The 17,145-nt window shown below is 38.6% G+C and overlaps 1 protein-coding gene across 4 annotated transcripts in view; it reads left to right on the top strand.

Annotated features, from left to right (window-relative positions):
• Positions 1 to 12,346, top strand: part of mbip (MAP3K12 binding inhibitory protein 1) — a 33,231-nt gene extending 20,885 nt beyond the window's left edge. The window contains exons 8-10 of one of the 4 annotated variants that reach the window (XM_062040978.1): positions 11,616 to 11,654; positions 11,740 to 11,869; positions 12,146 to 12,346. In XM_062040978.1, the coding sequence (XP_061896962.1) occupies positions 11,616 to 11,654; positions 11,740 to 11,847 (147 nt within the window). In that variant the 3' untranslated portion in view covers positions 11,848 to 11,869; positions 12,146 to 12,346. Of the gene's footprint in view, positions 1 to 11,615; positions 11,655 to 11,739; positions 11,999 to 12,145 lie in introns of those variants that run through there. The other 3 variants (XM_062040980.1, XM_062040977.1, XM_062040979.1) reach the window with 3 other exon arrangements.
• Positions 12,347 to 17,145: the final 4,799 nt, after the last annotated feature.

Genomic DNA, 17,145 nt, shown 5'->3' on the forward strand with positions numbered 1-17,145 from the left:
AGTTTATATATCAATGATGAAATCTTAACATTATAACACATGCCAATACGGCCGGGTTAACTTATAAAGTGACATTTTAAATTTGCCGCTAAACTTCCGGTTCGAAACGCCTCTGAGGATGACGTATGCGTGTGACGTAGCCCGACGAACACGGGTATGCCTTCCACATTGAAGCCGATACGAAAAAGCTCTGTTTTCATTTCATAATTCCACAGTATTCTGGACATCTGTGTTCGTGAATCTGTTTCAATCATGTTCATTGCATTATGGAGAAGGAAGCCGAGCAAGCAAAGAAGAAAGTTGTCGGTGCGAAATGGACGTATTTTTCGAACGTAGTCAGCCACAACAGTACACAGCCGGCGCTTCTTTGTTTACATTCCCGAAAGATGCAGTCAAGATGGAAGAACTCGGATAACAGAGACTCTAACCAGGAGGACTTTTGATTTGGATACACAGACGCCTGTAGAGAACTGGGACAACACAGACTCTTACCAGGATTACTTTGATTTGGATGACAAAGACGCAGACGTGCTACTGTGAGTGTGCAGCTTTGGCTTTTTTTTGCGTATGTACGTAACTTTTTTAAAATATATAAGCTTTATGAACCTTGGGTTAGGTGAACGGTCTTTTGGGCTGAGTGATTGTGTGTGTTGATCATGTGTTTGAATTGTATTGGCGTGTTCTATGGAGCTAGGAGCTAGCAGAGGAGCTAGGAGCTAGCATAACACGTACCGTACCGTACGTGCGCGTCACGTACGTAACTTTTTTAAAATATATAAGCTTTATGAACCTTGGGTTAGGTGAACGGTCTTTTGGGCTGAGTGATTGTGTGTGTTGATCGGGTGTTTGAATTGTATTGGCGTGTTCTATGGAGCTAGGAGCTAGCAGAGGAGCTAGGAGCTAGCATAACAAACACGCAGGTGTTATTATGCAGGATTAATTTGTGGCATATTAAATATAAGCCTGGTTGTGTTGTGGCTAATAGAGTATATATATGTCTTGTGTTTATTTACTGTTGTAGTCATTCCCAGCTGAATATCAGGTACCGTGAGTATGCAGCCTTGGCTGCTAAACATTCGATAACTTGACCGTATGTGCGCGTCACGTACGTAACTTTTAAAAAATATATAAGCTTTATGAACCTTGGGTTAGGTAAACGGTCTTTTGGGCTGAGTGATTGTGTGTGTTGATCAGGTGTTTGAATTGTATTGGCGTGTTCTATGGAGCTAGGAGCTAGCAGAGGAGCTAGGAGCTAGCATAACAAACACGCAGGTGTTTTTATGCAGGATTAATTTGTGGCATATTAAATATAAGCCTGGTTGTGTTGTGGCTAATAGAGTATATATATGTCTTGTGTTTATTTACTGTTGTAGTCATTCCCAGCTGAATATCAGGTCACCCCCGGCTCTCACAGCATCTTCCCTATCTGAATAGCTTCAACTCCCCACTAGTCCTTCACTTGCACTTTACTCATCCACAAATCTTTCATCCTCGCTCAAATTAATGGGGAAATTGTCGCTTTCTCGGTCCGAATCTCTCTCACTTCATGCGGCCATCATTGTAAACAATAGGGAACTTTGCGTATATGTTCAACTGACTACGTCACGCTACTTCCGGTAGGTGCAAGCCTTTTTTTTATCAGATACCAAAAGTTGCAATCTTTATCGTCGTTGTTCTATACTAAATCCTTTCAGCAAAAATATGGCAATATCGCGAAATGATCAAGTATGACACATAGAATAGATCTGCTATCCCCGTTTAAATAAAAAAAATTCATTTCAGTAGGCCTTTAAAACAAGTAAAACACTCTAACATAAAATCTGTTTAGTGAGAAGAATTATCTTATCAGACAGAAAATAAGCAAATATCACCCTTTTTTGAGATATTTAATCTTACTTAGATTTCATTTTTTGCAGTGTAAAGATAATAATTTTTTTGCCTTGTTGTTTGAGTCTACCCTGTTTCGAGAGTATGACAACACAGTGTTTCCCATAAACTGCCAAGATACCTGTGGCGGTGGGGTTGTGGCTATGGGCGTGGTCACCATGACATGCTCCTGATGGCTGCTGGTTAGCGCCTTGCATGGCAGCTCCCGTCATCAGTGTGTGAATGTGGAAATACTTTCAAAACGCTTTGAGTACCGTAATTTCCGGACTATAAGCCGCACCTGACTATAAGCCGCACCAGCTAAATTTAGGGGAAAATACAGATTGCTCCATATATAAGCCGCACCCGACTATAAGCCGCAGGGTTTTGATGTGTAATTAGCGTAGTATATAGGGGTTCCTGCTACCACGGAGGGGATTGTCGGGACAGAGATGACTGTTTGGGAACGCAAAGCGTCCCATTTATTAACAATAAATCTTTCAATCATTCAATCAAACTTTCACATCTTTGACATGGCGAACAGCATTCGTGCAGAGTACAAATAATACAACGGTGCAAAGTAATACAAAGTGCTCGCCTGTACGTTATCAAAATAACCAGCCTACCGGTATATGAAAAGTCAGTCTTTAATCATTGTGTCATCGTCTTCCTCCTGCGTACTAAAACCACCGAAATCCTCTTCGTCGATGTCGGAGAAGAACAGGCCGTAAATAAGCCGCACCGTTGTATAAGCCGCAGGGACCAGAACGAGGGTAAAAAGTAGCGGCTTATAGTCCGGAAATTACGGTACCTTGAAGGTAGAAAAGCGCTATACAAGTATAACCCATTTATTTATCATTATCATCGAGTAATTTGCATAATTTACTACAATGATTTGATTTTCTCTAAAAAGGCTAAAAAAATGTATACTTACTAATTAATAATAACAGTTTTGTTTTAAACGTCCATCCATCCATTTTACAATATAATTACAACACTTTATGTACATATTTATATACAGATTTGAACAATAAGTTATTCACTGGCGAAGTTGGTAGAGTGGCCGTGCCAGCAATCGGAGGGTTGCTGGTTACTGGGGTTCAATCCCCACCTTCTACCATCCTAGTCATGTCCGTTGTGTCCTTGGGCAAGACACTTCACCCTTGCTCCTGATGGGTGCTGGTTAGCGCCTTGCATGGCAGCTCCCTCCATCAGTGTGTGAATGTGTGTGAATGGGTGAATGTGGAAATACTGTCAAAGCGCTTTGAGTACCTTGAAGGTAGAAAAGCGCTATACAAGTATAACCCATTTATCATTATTTATCACTGAAATATATTTATTAATTGTGGTTCTTACAAAAAATATATCTTATAAAATATAAAATCTAAAATGTCTCTTAAAGCTCTGCCCCTTTAATTAGTGCATACTACATAATTTAACTTTAGCCTACTTTTGATTGACTACAACCATATTATTTACCAGCAACATAAAGTGAAACAGAGGCAGAGGTGTCCTGCCACAGTCAGTAACAAATAAACAGAAAACAGTAGTGGTGGTAGATAGACACAGAGCTTCATCAAACATCTGATCCACTGAACAAAGAGCTCCAAAAATCTTGAACTTTAGACTGCCATCAGTTTTACTCCCTACACTTAACCATGTGTTTCCTACTGCCTGCAGACTTTGCACCCTTTGTTATATACACATGTTGTGTTTCTAATATAAATACATTTAATAAAGTCAAATACAAATAAGGCAACAAGAGAAGTATCCTACACTTCTCTTTTGTAAAGTAAATCTGAACAGTCAATATGGGCATCTACATCAACTATAGGATTTGCCTGAGTAGCTGGAGAGGACAAAAAAAAAAAAAAAACATTAAAAAAAAAAAGTTTTTATTTATTTATTTGTGGCGGACGTAATTCTTTTGTGGCGGGCCGCCACAAATAAATGAATGTGTGGGAAACCCTGCAACAGTAGAACTAAAAACATTACCTATCACCAAAAGCACTATTAATTAGAGATGTCCGATAATATCGGCCTGCCGATATTATCGGCCGATAAATGCTTTAAAATGTAATATCGGTAATTATCGGTATCGGTTTTTTTATTATCTGTATCGTTTTGTTTTTTTTGTTTTTTAAAAAAAATTAAATCAACATAAAAAAACACAAGATACACTTACAATTAGTGCACCAACCCAAAAAACCTCCCTCCCCCATTTACACTCATTCACACAAAAGGGTTGTTTCTTTCTGTTATTAATATTCTGGTTCCTACATTATATATCAATATATATCAATACAGTCTGCAAGGGATACAGCCCGTAAGCACACATGATTGTGCGTGCTGCTGCTCCACTAATAGTACTAACCTTTAACAGTTAATTTTACTCATTTTCATGAATTACTAGTTTCTATATAACTGTTTTTATATTGTTTTACTTTCTTTTTTATTCAAGAAAATGTTTTTAATTTATTTATCTTATTTTATTATTATTTTTAAAAAAGGACCTTATTTTCGCCATACCTGGTTGTCCAAATTAGGCATAATAATGTGTTAATTACACGACTGTATATATCGGTATCGGTAATTAAAGAGTTGGACAATATCGGATATCGGCAAAAAGCCATTATCGGACATCCCTACTATTAATTTGTTACTACCTATTACTGCTAAGTGTTGGATAGCTTCCTTTTACACTTACATGACAGGTGTGCTCAAATGTTACAGTACAAGTAAAATATTTAAACACTTGCGATTTCAAAAGTTCAACCCGTGAAAGCAAATATTGGTTTATCTTACGGTGATAACTAAGATTACTGCCGCAGGCGTGGTCGTGTTCCACCTCCGACTGTGAATTATTTCTGGTGGGCTTGACATGTCAGCAAGAAGGACTTCTTCCCATTTTGATGTGACCTGCTGGAGGAAGTCAGTCCAGCCGGCGTGTTCGTTGCCGGCGTTAAGAGTGTGCTTGAGATGAGCTGCACTGCTCTCCATGCCGCCGTCAGTCAGTCAGTCAGCACAGCATGGCGTGCTCTTCATGCGCTTTTCACTCTCTGCATGTTTGTGCGAGCGCAGATGTCGAGTGTCTCTGAATAAACGGATGGGGTTCTTACCACTAGTACCACCCACTTTTTTTTTTTTCTTTTTATGAAAAATAAGGTATTTTGGGGTATTTTGCTTATGCAGTTTCACTCAGTTGGCCCACAATAGCAGTGAGGCTTCTTACTCGACTTTTGCAAATCCTCCAGATTAAAGACCGTTTGCAAAAAGTGCAAAATAGATAATATCATGGGACAAATGTTGCAGGCAGAACATGAACAAGAAGCTTCTGGAAACACTGCTGAGGTGGAACTACAAACCCCAAAAGCAGGGAAGTTGTCACGTTGTGTAAATGGTAAATAAAAAGAGAATACAATGATTTCGAAATCATTTTCAACCTATATTCAATTGAATAGACTGCAAAGACAAGATATTTTATGTTCACACTGAGAAACTGATATTTTTGACCGTGAAGAGATCCTGAGGTCCATTGTTGTGACCATCACCTCATGTTGCAGCATGACAATGCACGGCCCCATGTTGCAGCAGGATCTGTACACAATTCCTGCAAGCTGAAAACATCCCAGTTCTTGCCTGGCCAGCATACCCACCCAGTGTTTCCCAAAAAACTGCCAAGATACTTGTGGCGGTGGGGGCGTGGCTATGGGCGTGGTCACCATGACATCATTGAGTAATTTGCATAATTTACTACAATTAGGGATGTCCGATAATGGCTATTCCGATATTGTCCAACTCTTTAATTACCGATACCGATATCAACCGATACCGATATCAACCGATATATGCAGTCGTGGAATTAACACATTATTATGCCTAATTTGGACAACCATGTATGGTGAAGATAAGGTACTTTTTAAAAATAATAATAAAATAAGATAACTAAATTAAAAACATTTTCTTGAATAAAAAAAGAAAGTAAAACAATATAAAAACAGTTACATAGAAACTAGTAATGAATGAAAATGAGTAAAATTAACTGTTAAAGGTTAGTACTATTAGTGGAGCAGCAGCACGCACAATCATGTGTGCTTACAGACTGTATCCCTTGCAGACTGTATTGATATATATTGATATATAATGTAGGAACCAGTATATTGATAACAGAAAGAAATGGGGGGAGGGAGGTTTTTTGGGTTGGTGCACTAATTGTAAGTGTATCTTGTGTTTTTTATGTTGATTTAATAAAAAAATTTAAAAAACCGATACAGATAATAAAAAAACCAATACCGATAATTTCCGATATTACATTTTAACGCATTTATCGGACATCCCTAACTACAATGATATGATTTTCTCTAAAAAGGCTAAAAAAATGTATACTTACTAATTAATAACAGTTTTGTTTTAAACGTCCATCCATCCATTTTACAATATAATTACAACACTTTATGTACATATTTATATACAGATTTGAACAACAAGTTATTCACTGAAATATATTTATTAATTGTGGTTCTTACAAAAAATATATCTTATAAAAATATAAAAGCTAAAATGTCTCTTAAAGCTCTGCCCCTTTAATTAGTGCATACTAAATCATTTAACTTTAGCCTACTACTACAACCATATTATTTACCAGCAACATAAAGTGAAACAGAGGCAGAGGTGTCCTGCCACAGGCAGTAACAAATAAACAGAAAACAGTAGTGGTGGTAGATAGACACAAAGCTTCATCCAACATCTGATCCACTGAACAAATAGCTCCAAAAATCTTGATCCTACACTTCTCTTTTGTAAAGTAAATCTGCACAGCCGATATGGGCATCCACATCAACTATATGATTTGCCTGAGAAGCTGGACAGGACAAAAAATAAAATAAAATCTATTTGTGGCGGCCTTAATTCTTTCGTGGCGGGCCGCCACAAATAAATGAATGTGTGGGAAACACTGCCACCGGACATGTCACCCATTGAACATGTCTGGGATGCTGTGGATGGGCGTATACGACAGCGTGTTCCACTTCCTGCCAATATCCAGCAACTTGGCGCAGCCATTGAAGAGGAGTGGAGCAACATTCCGCAATCAACAACCTGATCAACTGGCCTTTTATTATGGGCCGCCTCACTCACCTGTGCGATAATCATGCTGTTTAATCAGCATCTTGATATGCCACACCTGTGAGGTGGGATGGATTATCTTGGCGAAGAAGAAATGCTCACTAACACAGATTTAGACAGATTTGTGAACAGTATTTGAAATTAATAGTTTGTGTGTATAGTGAAAGTTTTACATCTTTGAGTTCAAGCAGGCCTGGCCCTAACCAATCTGGTGCCCTAGGCAAGATTTTAGGTGGCGCCCCCCCACATCGGCAGTGAAGTGTATATACTCACAAGAAACCGAATAGCTTTGTCTTTGACCTTTAGTTTTACTTAAAGAAGGCAAATTAACATATTATATGAGAATGTTATGTTATGGTTATCTTTAACCGAATCACAGCAGTGTTCAAATTAAAAAACAGCATTCCCTCTCATATGATATTGCTTAATTAACATTAATGATGTGCACTTTAACAACTAGGCTTACAACTATACCTAATATATGAAGGGGTGGAAAAGTGACTATTACCTGCAGGGCAAACATTAGCTAACCAGAAGGCAATAACAATGTAAACAAAAAACACCTGCTTAAAAGATCTAATACAAATGTCCCTGAGGAATGGAAGGTGGGAGTACTGTAATTACCTAACGTTACATTATTATTTTCCATAACAATTTAGCCCCCTCCACAATATTAACACAACGTTAAAACAGAACTAGCTATTTATTGATTAGCAATTGCCGAATCATGTAACATTAGCTTAATGCTAAAAAGCCAGGTTACTATCACATTCTGTAACAGACAAATAATTTCATGTAGGCTAACGTTACCTACCTGCTACCTCTGTCTTTTTCTCGTTTCTCCTCCTCTTCTTTTCTATTTTTTCTTCCCTAGACACCTGACAGTTTTGGCCGTTTTGACATCTTGTGTTGATTTTTTGATGTGGTGACGTCCAAAAAGAGTCATGATACGGGAAGGGGGGCGCACCGTGCGGGGGGAAGGGGGGAGGGGGCGTAATGTTGTAACAAATAATACTTCAATTAAATAGGCTTTACTTTGCATTTTAATTAACGTGGGATTATTTTTTGTATTTAGAAATAATAGTACCAACTTTTTTTTTATTTTCTCCAACATTTGTGGCACTGGCGTGGCGCCCCCTGATGGACGGCGCCCTTAGCATTTGCCTATATGGCCTATGCCACGGGCCGGCCCTGAGTTAAAGTCATGAAAAATGGGAGCAAAAACAAAAGTGTTGCGTTTATATTTTTGTTCAGTTTATACCCAAAACTCACAAGACCCACCAGAATAATGTCGCATTGTGCGACTTTGATCAACAATTTGCTTATAGACGACGTACAAAACAACACAATAAGTGGACTGTTAGTCCATTAGTGACCATTTGCCAATGTTTACAGTATATGATAACTACAAGAGTGCTCTATCTCTTAAAACAACAGAATACAATAGGATGAGAACAGAGACGTCAATAAAGTCATTCGGAAATTACTTGATGGCACTAGACTGGGAAAATATATGTAAGGAATTTTAAAAATGTTCAGAGTATATTATGTCCTTTGAATAAAATTAATAGGAAATTTAAGTGCAGTGACCATCTCCGGATAACCATTGGGCTGCAAAAAGCCTGCATAAAGAAAAATACTCCTTACAGAGAATTCATTAGACTGAGAAGTAAAGATGCTGATAGTCGATATACAATATATAAAAATAAATTTAGCAATATAATGAGAACAGCAAAAAAACTATATTTAGATTTTGAACATTTTAGAAGAAAATAAAAACAACACAAACGAATATGGGGCATAATACAAAAGCCAAAAGCAGTGAAGTTGTCACGTTGTGTAAATGGTAAATAAAAAGAGAATACAATGATCTGCAAATCCTTTTCAACTTATATTCAATTGAATAGACTGCAAAGACAAGATGCTTAACGTTCCAACTGGAAAATGTTATTTTTTCGCAAATATTAGCTCATTTGGAATTTGATGCCTGCAACGTGTTTCAAAAAAGCTGGCACAAGTGGCAAAAAAGACTGAGAGAGTTGAGGAATGCTCATCAAACACTTATTTGGAACATCCCACAGGTGAACAGGCTAATTGGGAACAGGTGGGTGCCATGATTGGGTATAAAAGCAGCTTAAAGGCCTACTGAAAGCCACTACTACCGACCACGCAGTCTGATAGTTTATATATCAATGATGAAATCTTAACATTGCAACACATGCCAATACGGCCGGGTTAACTTATAAAGTGACATTTAAAATTTCCCGGGAAATATCCGGCTGAAACGTCGCGGTATGATGACGTATGCGCGTGACGAAGTCAGTTTAACGGAAGTTATGGTACCCCGTAGAATCCTATACAAAAAGCTCTGTTTTCATTTCATAATTCCACAGTATTCTGGACATCTTTTGCAATTTGTTTAATGAACAATGAAGGCTGCAAAGAAGACAGTTGTAGGTGGGATCGGTGTATTAGCAGCGGACTACAGCAACACAACCAGGAGGACTTTGTTGGAGAGCAGACGCGCTAGCCGGCGACCTCACCTGGACTTCCTACGTCTCCGGGCCGCCAAACGCATCGGGTGAAGTCCTTCGTCCTTCCGCCGATCGCTGGAACGCAGGTGAGCACGGGTGTTGATGAGCAGATGAGGGCTGGCTGGCGTAGGTGGAGAGCTAATGTTTTTAGCATAGCTCTGTGCGGTCCGGTTGCTAAGTTAGCTTCAATGGCGTCGTTAGCACAGCATTGTTAACCTTCGCCAGCCTGGAAATTATTAACCGTGTATTTACATGTCCACGGTTTAATAGTATTGTTGATTTTCTATCCATCCTTCCAGTCAGGGGTTTATTGTTTTTGTTTCTATATGCAGTTAAAGCACGATGCTATCACATTAGCTCGTAGCTAAAGCGTTTCGCCGATGTATTGTCGTGGAGATAAAAGGCACTGAATGTCCATTTCGCATTCTCGACTCTCATTTTCAAGAGGATATAGTATCCGAGGTGGTTTAAAATACAAATCCGTGATCCACAATAGAAAAAGGAGAGAGTGTGGAATCCAATGAGCCAGCTTGTACCTAAGATACGGTCAGAGCGAAAAAAAATATGTATTTCACTGCATTCTAGTCCGTCACTCTAACGTTCCTCGTCCACGAATCTTTCATCCTCGCTCAAATTAATGGGGTAATGGTCCGAATCGCTCTAGCTGCGTTGAAAACAATAGGAAAATATGAGGGAGTGAACAACTGACAACGTCACGCTACTTCCGGTAGGGGAAAGTTTTTTTTTTTATCAGAGACCAAAAGTTGCGAACTTTATCGACGTTGTTCTATACTAAATCCTTTCAGCAAAAATATGGCAATATCGCAAAATGATCAAGTATGACACATAGAATGGATCTGCTATTCCCGTTTAAATAAATAAAAATTATTTCAGTAGGCCTTTAAATGAAATGCTCAGTCATTCACAAACAAGGACGGGGCGAGGGTCACCGCTTTGTCAACAAATGCCTGAGCAAATTGTTTAAGAACAACATTTCTCAACCAGCTATTGCAAGGAATTTAGGGATTTCACCATATACGGTCTGTAATATCATCAAAAGTTTCAGAGAATCTGGAGAAATCACTGCACGTAAGCAGCTAAGCCCGTGACCTTTGATCCCTCAGGTGGTACTGCATCAAAAATTGACAGTGTGTAAAGGATATCACCACATGGGCTCAGGAACACTTCAGAAAACCACTGTCAGTAACTACAGTTGGTCGCTACATCTGTAAGTGCAAGTTAAAACTCTACTATGCAAAGCGAAAGCCATTTATCAACAACACCCAGAAACGCTTCGCTGGGTCCGAGCTCATCTAAGATGGACTAATGCAAAATTTAAAAGTGTTCTGTGGTCTTGTTTTTGGAAACTGTGGACGTCGTGTCCTCCGGAACAAAGAGGAAAAGAACCATACGGATTGTTCTTTTTCTTTTTCCTGCTTATTTCAGCAAGACAATGCCAAGCCACGTGTTACAACAGTGCGGCTTCATAGTAAAAGAGTGCGGGTACTAGACTGGCCTGCCTGTAGTCCAGACATGTCTCCCATTGAAAATGTGTGGTGCAATATGAAGGGTAAAATATCAGAAGGGAGACTGTTGAACAACTTAAGCTGTACATCAAGCAAGATTGGGAAATAATTCCACTTCAAAAATGTGTCTCCTCAGTTCCCAAACCTTTACTGAGTGTTGTTAAAAGGAAAGGCCATGTAACACAGTAGTAAAAATGTCCCTCTGACAACTTTTTTGCAATGTGTTGCTGCCATTAAATTCTAAGTTAATGATTATTAGCAAAAAAAAACATGTTTCTCAGTGTGAACATGAAATATCTTGTCTTTGCAGTCTATTCAATTGAATATAAGTTGAAAAGGATTTGCAAATCATTGTATTCTCTTTTTATTTACCATTTACACAACGGGACAACTTCACTGCTTTTGGGTTTTGTAACAAATACAGCAACTACAAATCTTCTACAGATGAATCAAGGCTACTTTCCATATCCTGATGCAGACTGTCTGATGAGTAAATTAGTTCAGCAGCTGAGGCCAAAATGAAAACTAATCTAAGCTAATCACCAAGGTCTGTGCTTCTTTGTAGAACCTGGCGCACAAACGACTCAAGACGTCACCCGCTCAGGTTTTGTTGTTTTCTTCCCTTCTGCATCCATCCTGGACTTTGCTATTTGCTCCTTCCAACCCCGTCTGTCTCTTTGTCCTTTCAGGCCTGCAGCCTGACGGAGTTGGACGAAAAGATCAACGCCGTCAGAGCGGCCCTGCGAAAGAAAGCCAACGAGTTCAGACCCGAGTACGGCTCAGAGTACCCGCTTTGACCTCAGGTGGAATACTTGTAAAGTTAAGTGTAATATTTCTAAAAATAAACCCACATTTCTTGCATAAACGTTGGACTTTTTAAGCTGTTTTTGCCGACACTACACACAAATATAATTGCAACACTTTTTAGATAACAGGAGGTCAAATGATGTCCTTTTTAAAAATGACTTTATGTGATGTTTCTTTTTAGATTACCTGCACATAAAATATTTTCAGTTGTATTAAATTGTACTTTTAGATGACAAGTCCAAGGCATACTTGTGTTATAATCATGTCTTTTGTTCTTTCACCTGCCAGGTAGATGGATTGCTATTAAGATGCTGTCGGACTCACTTATAGTGGGTTTACATGTGCAAAGCTGGACAGCCAGTTAACATCAAGTCATTTACAAAAGGTAAACATGGAGCTAGCAGTTACACAGCAGATAAGCACGCAATAGAACAGCACATTTATCAATATAAACAAGTATCAAATACTTTTAGTTGCATATTACTTTCACACACAGTACAAAATTGTATTTCGTAATGAGCTTTAAAGGCCTACTGAAAGCCACTACTACCGACCACGCAGTCTGATAGTTTATATATCAATGATGAAATCTTAACATTGCAACACATGCCAATACGGCCGGGTTAGATTAGTAAATTTTCCTGAGGGAACTCTCCTGAAGGAATCAATAAAGCCAATTATTTCAAATATTTCACTTTAAAATGTTTTATGTGGAAAATATTGTGTGGTTGCCATACAAAAACATCAACGTTTTCTTTGACTAAAGAGCATAAAACAAACAAAATAATAGTTCAAACGTAAAATCGACAGATATATCTGAAGTTGATCTTGTAACTTAAGCGTTGAAAGTAAAAAAAACACTAATAAAAATGTATCACTTTATATGAGTGGGGCACCTTTTGGATCCCAAATATATTTAATGGGATTTTATTTATCTTTTCAATCAATCAATCAATCAATGTTTATTTATATAGCCCTAAATCACAAGTGTCTCAAAGGGCTGTACAAGCCACAACGACATCCTCGGTACAGAGCCCACATACGGGCAAGGAAAAACTCACCCCAGTGGGACGTCGGTGAATGACTATGAGAAACCTTGGAGAGGACCGCATATGTGGGTAACCCCCCCCCTCTAGGGGAGACCGAAAGCAACGGATGTCGAGTGGGTCTGACATAACATTGTGAAAGTCCAGTCCACAGTGGATCCAACACATCAGCGGGAGTCCAGTCCACAGCGGGGCCAACAGGAAACCATCCCGAGCGGAGACGGGTCAGCAGCGCAGAGATGTCCCCAACCGATGCACAGGCTAGTGGTCCACCCGGGGTCCCGGCTCTGGACAGCCAGCACTTCATCCATGGCCACCGGACCTATGCAACTCCCCCTCGCAAGGGACAGGGGAGAAGAGGAGAGAAGAAAAGAAACGGCAGATCAACTGGTCTAAAAAAAGGGGGGGTCTATTTAAAGGCTAGATTATACAAATGAGTTTTAAGATGGGACTTAAATGCTTCTACTGAGGTAGCATCTCTAACTGTTACCGGGAGGGCATTCCAGAGTACTGGACCCCGAATAGAAAACGCTCTATAGCCCGCAGACTTTTTTTTGGCTCTGGGAATCACTAATAAGCCGGAGTTCTTTGAACGCAGATTTCTTGTCGGGACATATGGTACAATACAATCGGCGAGATAGGCTGGAGCTAAACCGTGTAATATTTTATACGTAAGTAGTAAAACCTTAAAGTCGCATCTTAAGTGCACAGGAAGCCAGTGCAAGTGAGCCAGTATAGGCGTAATATGATCAAACTTTCTTGTTTTTGTCAAAAGCCTTGCAGCCGCATTTTGTACCAACTGTAATCTTTTAATGCTAGACATAGGGAGGCCCGAAAATAATACGTTACAGTAATCGAGACGAGACGTAACGAACGCATGAATAATGATCTCAGCGTCGCTAGTGGACAAGATGGAACGAATTTTAGCGATATTACGGAGATGAAAGAAGGCCGTTTTAGTAACACTCTTAATGTGTGACTCAAACGAGAGAGTTGGGTCGAAGATAATACCCAGATTCTTTACCGAGTCTCCTTGTTTAATTGTTTGGTTGTCAAATGTTAAGGTGGTATTATTAAATAGATGTTGGTGTCTAGCAGGACCGATAATCAGCATTTCCGTTTTCTTAGCGTTGAGTTGCAAAAAGTTAGCGGACATCCATTGTTTAATTTCATTAAGACACGCCTCCAGCTGACTACAGTCCGGCGTGTTGGTCAGCTTTAGGGGCATGTAGAGTTGGGTGTCATCAGCATAACAGTGAAAGCTAACACCGTACTTGCGTATGATGTCACCCAGCGGCAGCATGTAAATACTAAAGAGTGCAGGGCCAAGAACTGTGATTACTCAAAAATAATAATGAATTAAAATCAATGGTGTCCTGCATTATTGATCTTTTTAAGGCTCTAATTACTTCACATCAAACATTGCTTTCTGAATGTTTTGGGCAGTGGGGGAAATACTGCATATTTCAGTTTTATTATAAAAAAACAAAGTTTTCTTTGACAGAAAAGGCATAAAACCTTTTTTTTTTTACTTTATATCAACCTGAAGTTGATATACTGAAGAGATTTACTGTAAGCGTTAAATAAATAAAAAATAATAATAATTTGACTTGTTTTTAACATTTTAATGACTTAGACCAGGGGTCACCAACCTTTTTGAAACCAAGAGCTACTTCTTGGGTACTGATTAATGCGAAGGGCTACCAGTTTGATACACACTTAAATAAATTGCCAGAAATAGCCAATTTGCTCAATTTACCTTTAACTCTATGTTATTATTAATAATTAATGATATTTACACTTAATTGAACGGTTTAAAAGAGGAGAAAACACGAAAAAAATGACATTTAAATTTTGAAACATAGTTTATCTTCAATTTCGACTCTTTAAAATTCAAAATTCAACCGAAAAAAAGAAGACAAAAACTTAAAAAAAGAATTTATGGAACATCATTAGTAATTTTTCCTGATTAAGATTAATTTTAGAATTTTGATGACATGTTTTAAATAGGTTAAAATCCAATCTATACTTTGTTAGAATATATAACAAATTGGACCAAAGACAAATCATTATTTCTTCTAGATTTTCCAGAACAAAATTTTTAAAAGAAATTCAAAAGACTTTGAAATAAGATTTAAATTTGATTCTACAGATTTTCTAGATTTGCCAGAATAATTTTTTTGAATTTTAATCATAATAAGTTTGAAGAAATATTTCACAAATATTCTTCGTCGAAAAAACAGAAGCTAAAATGAAGAATTAAATTCAAATGTATTTATTATTCTTTACAATAAAAAAAATAAATTTACTTGAACATTGATTTAAATTGTCAGGAAAGAAGAGGAAGGAATTTAAAAGGTAAAAAGGTATATGTGTTTAAAAATCCTAAAATAATTTTTAAGGTTGTATTTTTTCTCTAAAATTGTCTTTCTGAAAGTTATAAGAAGCAAAGTAAAAAAAATTATGAATTTATTTAAACAAGTGAAGACCAAGTCTTTAAAATATTTTCTTGGATTTTCAAATTCTATTTGAGTTTTGTCTCTCTTAGAATTAAAAATGTCGGGCAAAGCGAGACCAGCTTGTTAGTAAATAAATACAATTTAAAAAATAGAGGCAGCTCACTGGTAAGTGCTGCTATTTGAGCTATTTTTAGAACAGGCCAGCGGGCTACTCATCTGTTCCTTACAGGCTACCTGGTGCCCGCGGGCACCGCGTTGGTGACCCCTGACTTAGACCCTTTATGGTCCCCGGAAGCCCTAAAGGTAAAAAAAAAGAAATCCATATATTTTGTTATGGTTTGAAAATGAAAAATATCAAAATGGCCCCCGCATGCTTTAATTTGTCTGTGTGCGGCCCTCAGTGGAAAAAGTTTGGACACCCCTGGACTAGACGTATAAGATTTCATGGGATTTAGCGATTAGGAGTGACAGATTGTTTGGTAAACGTATAGCATGTTCTATATGTTATAGTTATTTCAATGACTCTTACCATAATATGTTACATTAAAGGCCTACTGAAATGAAATTTTCTTATTTAAACGGGAATAGCAGATCCATTCTATGTGTCATACTTGATCATTTTGCGATATTGCCATATTTTTGCTGAAAGGATTTAGTATAGAACAACGTCGATAAAGTTCGCAACTTTTGGTCTCTGATAAAAAAAAACCTTGCCCCTACCGGAAGTAGCGTGACATAGTCAGTTGTTCACTCCCTCATATTTTCCTATTGTTTTCAACGCAGCTGGAGCTATTCGGACCATTACCCCATTAATTTGAGCGAGGATGAAAGATTCGTGGACGAGGAACGTTAGAGTGACGGACTAGAATGCAGTGAAATACATATTTTTTTTTCGCTCTGACCGTAACTTAGGTACAAGCTGGCTCATTGGATTCCACACTCTCTCCTTTTTCTATTGCGGATCACGGATTTGTATTTTAAACCACCTCGGATACTATATCCTCTTGAAAATGAGAGTCGAGAACGCAAAATGGACATTCAGTGCCTTTTATCTCCACGACAATACATCGGCGAAACGCTTTAGCTACGAGCTAACGTGATAGCATTGTGCTTTAACTGCATATAGAAACAAAAAAATAAACCCCTGACTGGAAGGATAGATAGAAAATCAACAATACTATTAAACCGTGGACATGTAAATACACGGTTAATGCTTTCCAGGCTGGCGAAGGTTAACAATGCTGTGCTAACGACGCCATTGAAGCCTACTTAGCAACCGGACCGACCAGAGCTATGCTAAAAACATTAGCTCTCCACCTACGCCAGCCAGCCTTCATCTGCTCATCAACACCCGTGCTCACCTGCGTTCCAGCGATCGGCGGAAGGACGAAGGACTTCACCCGATGCGTTTGGCGGCCCGGAGACGTAGGAAGTCAAGGTGAGGTCGGCGGCTAGCGCGTCTGCTCTCCAACAAAGTCCTCCTGGTTGTGTTGCTGTAGTCCGCTGCTAATACACCGATCCCACCTGCAACTGTCTTCTTTGCAGCCTTCATTGTTCATTAAACAAATTGCAAAAGATGTCCAGAATACTGTGGAATTATGAAATGAAAACAGAGCTTTTTGTATAGGATTCTACGGGGTACCATAACTTCCGTTACTCTGACTTCGTCACGCGCATACGTCATCATACCGCGACGTTTCAGCCGGATATTTCCCGGAAAATTTTAAATGTCACTTTATAAGTTAACCCGGCCGTATTGGCATGTGTTGCAATGTTAAGATTT

The sequence above is a fragment of the Entelurus aequoreus genome, linkage group LG03 (genome assembly GCF_033978785.1).
Source record: "Entelurus aequoreus isolate RoL-2023_Sb linkage group LG03, RoL_Eaeq_v1.1, whole genome shotgun sequence".
NCBI classification, from domain to species: Eukaryota; Metazoa; Chordata; class Actinopteri; order Syngnathiformes; family Syngnathidae; genus Entelurus; species Entelurus aequoreus.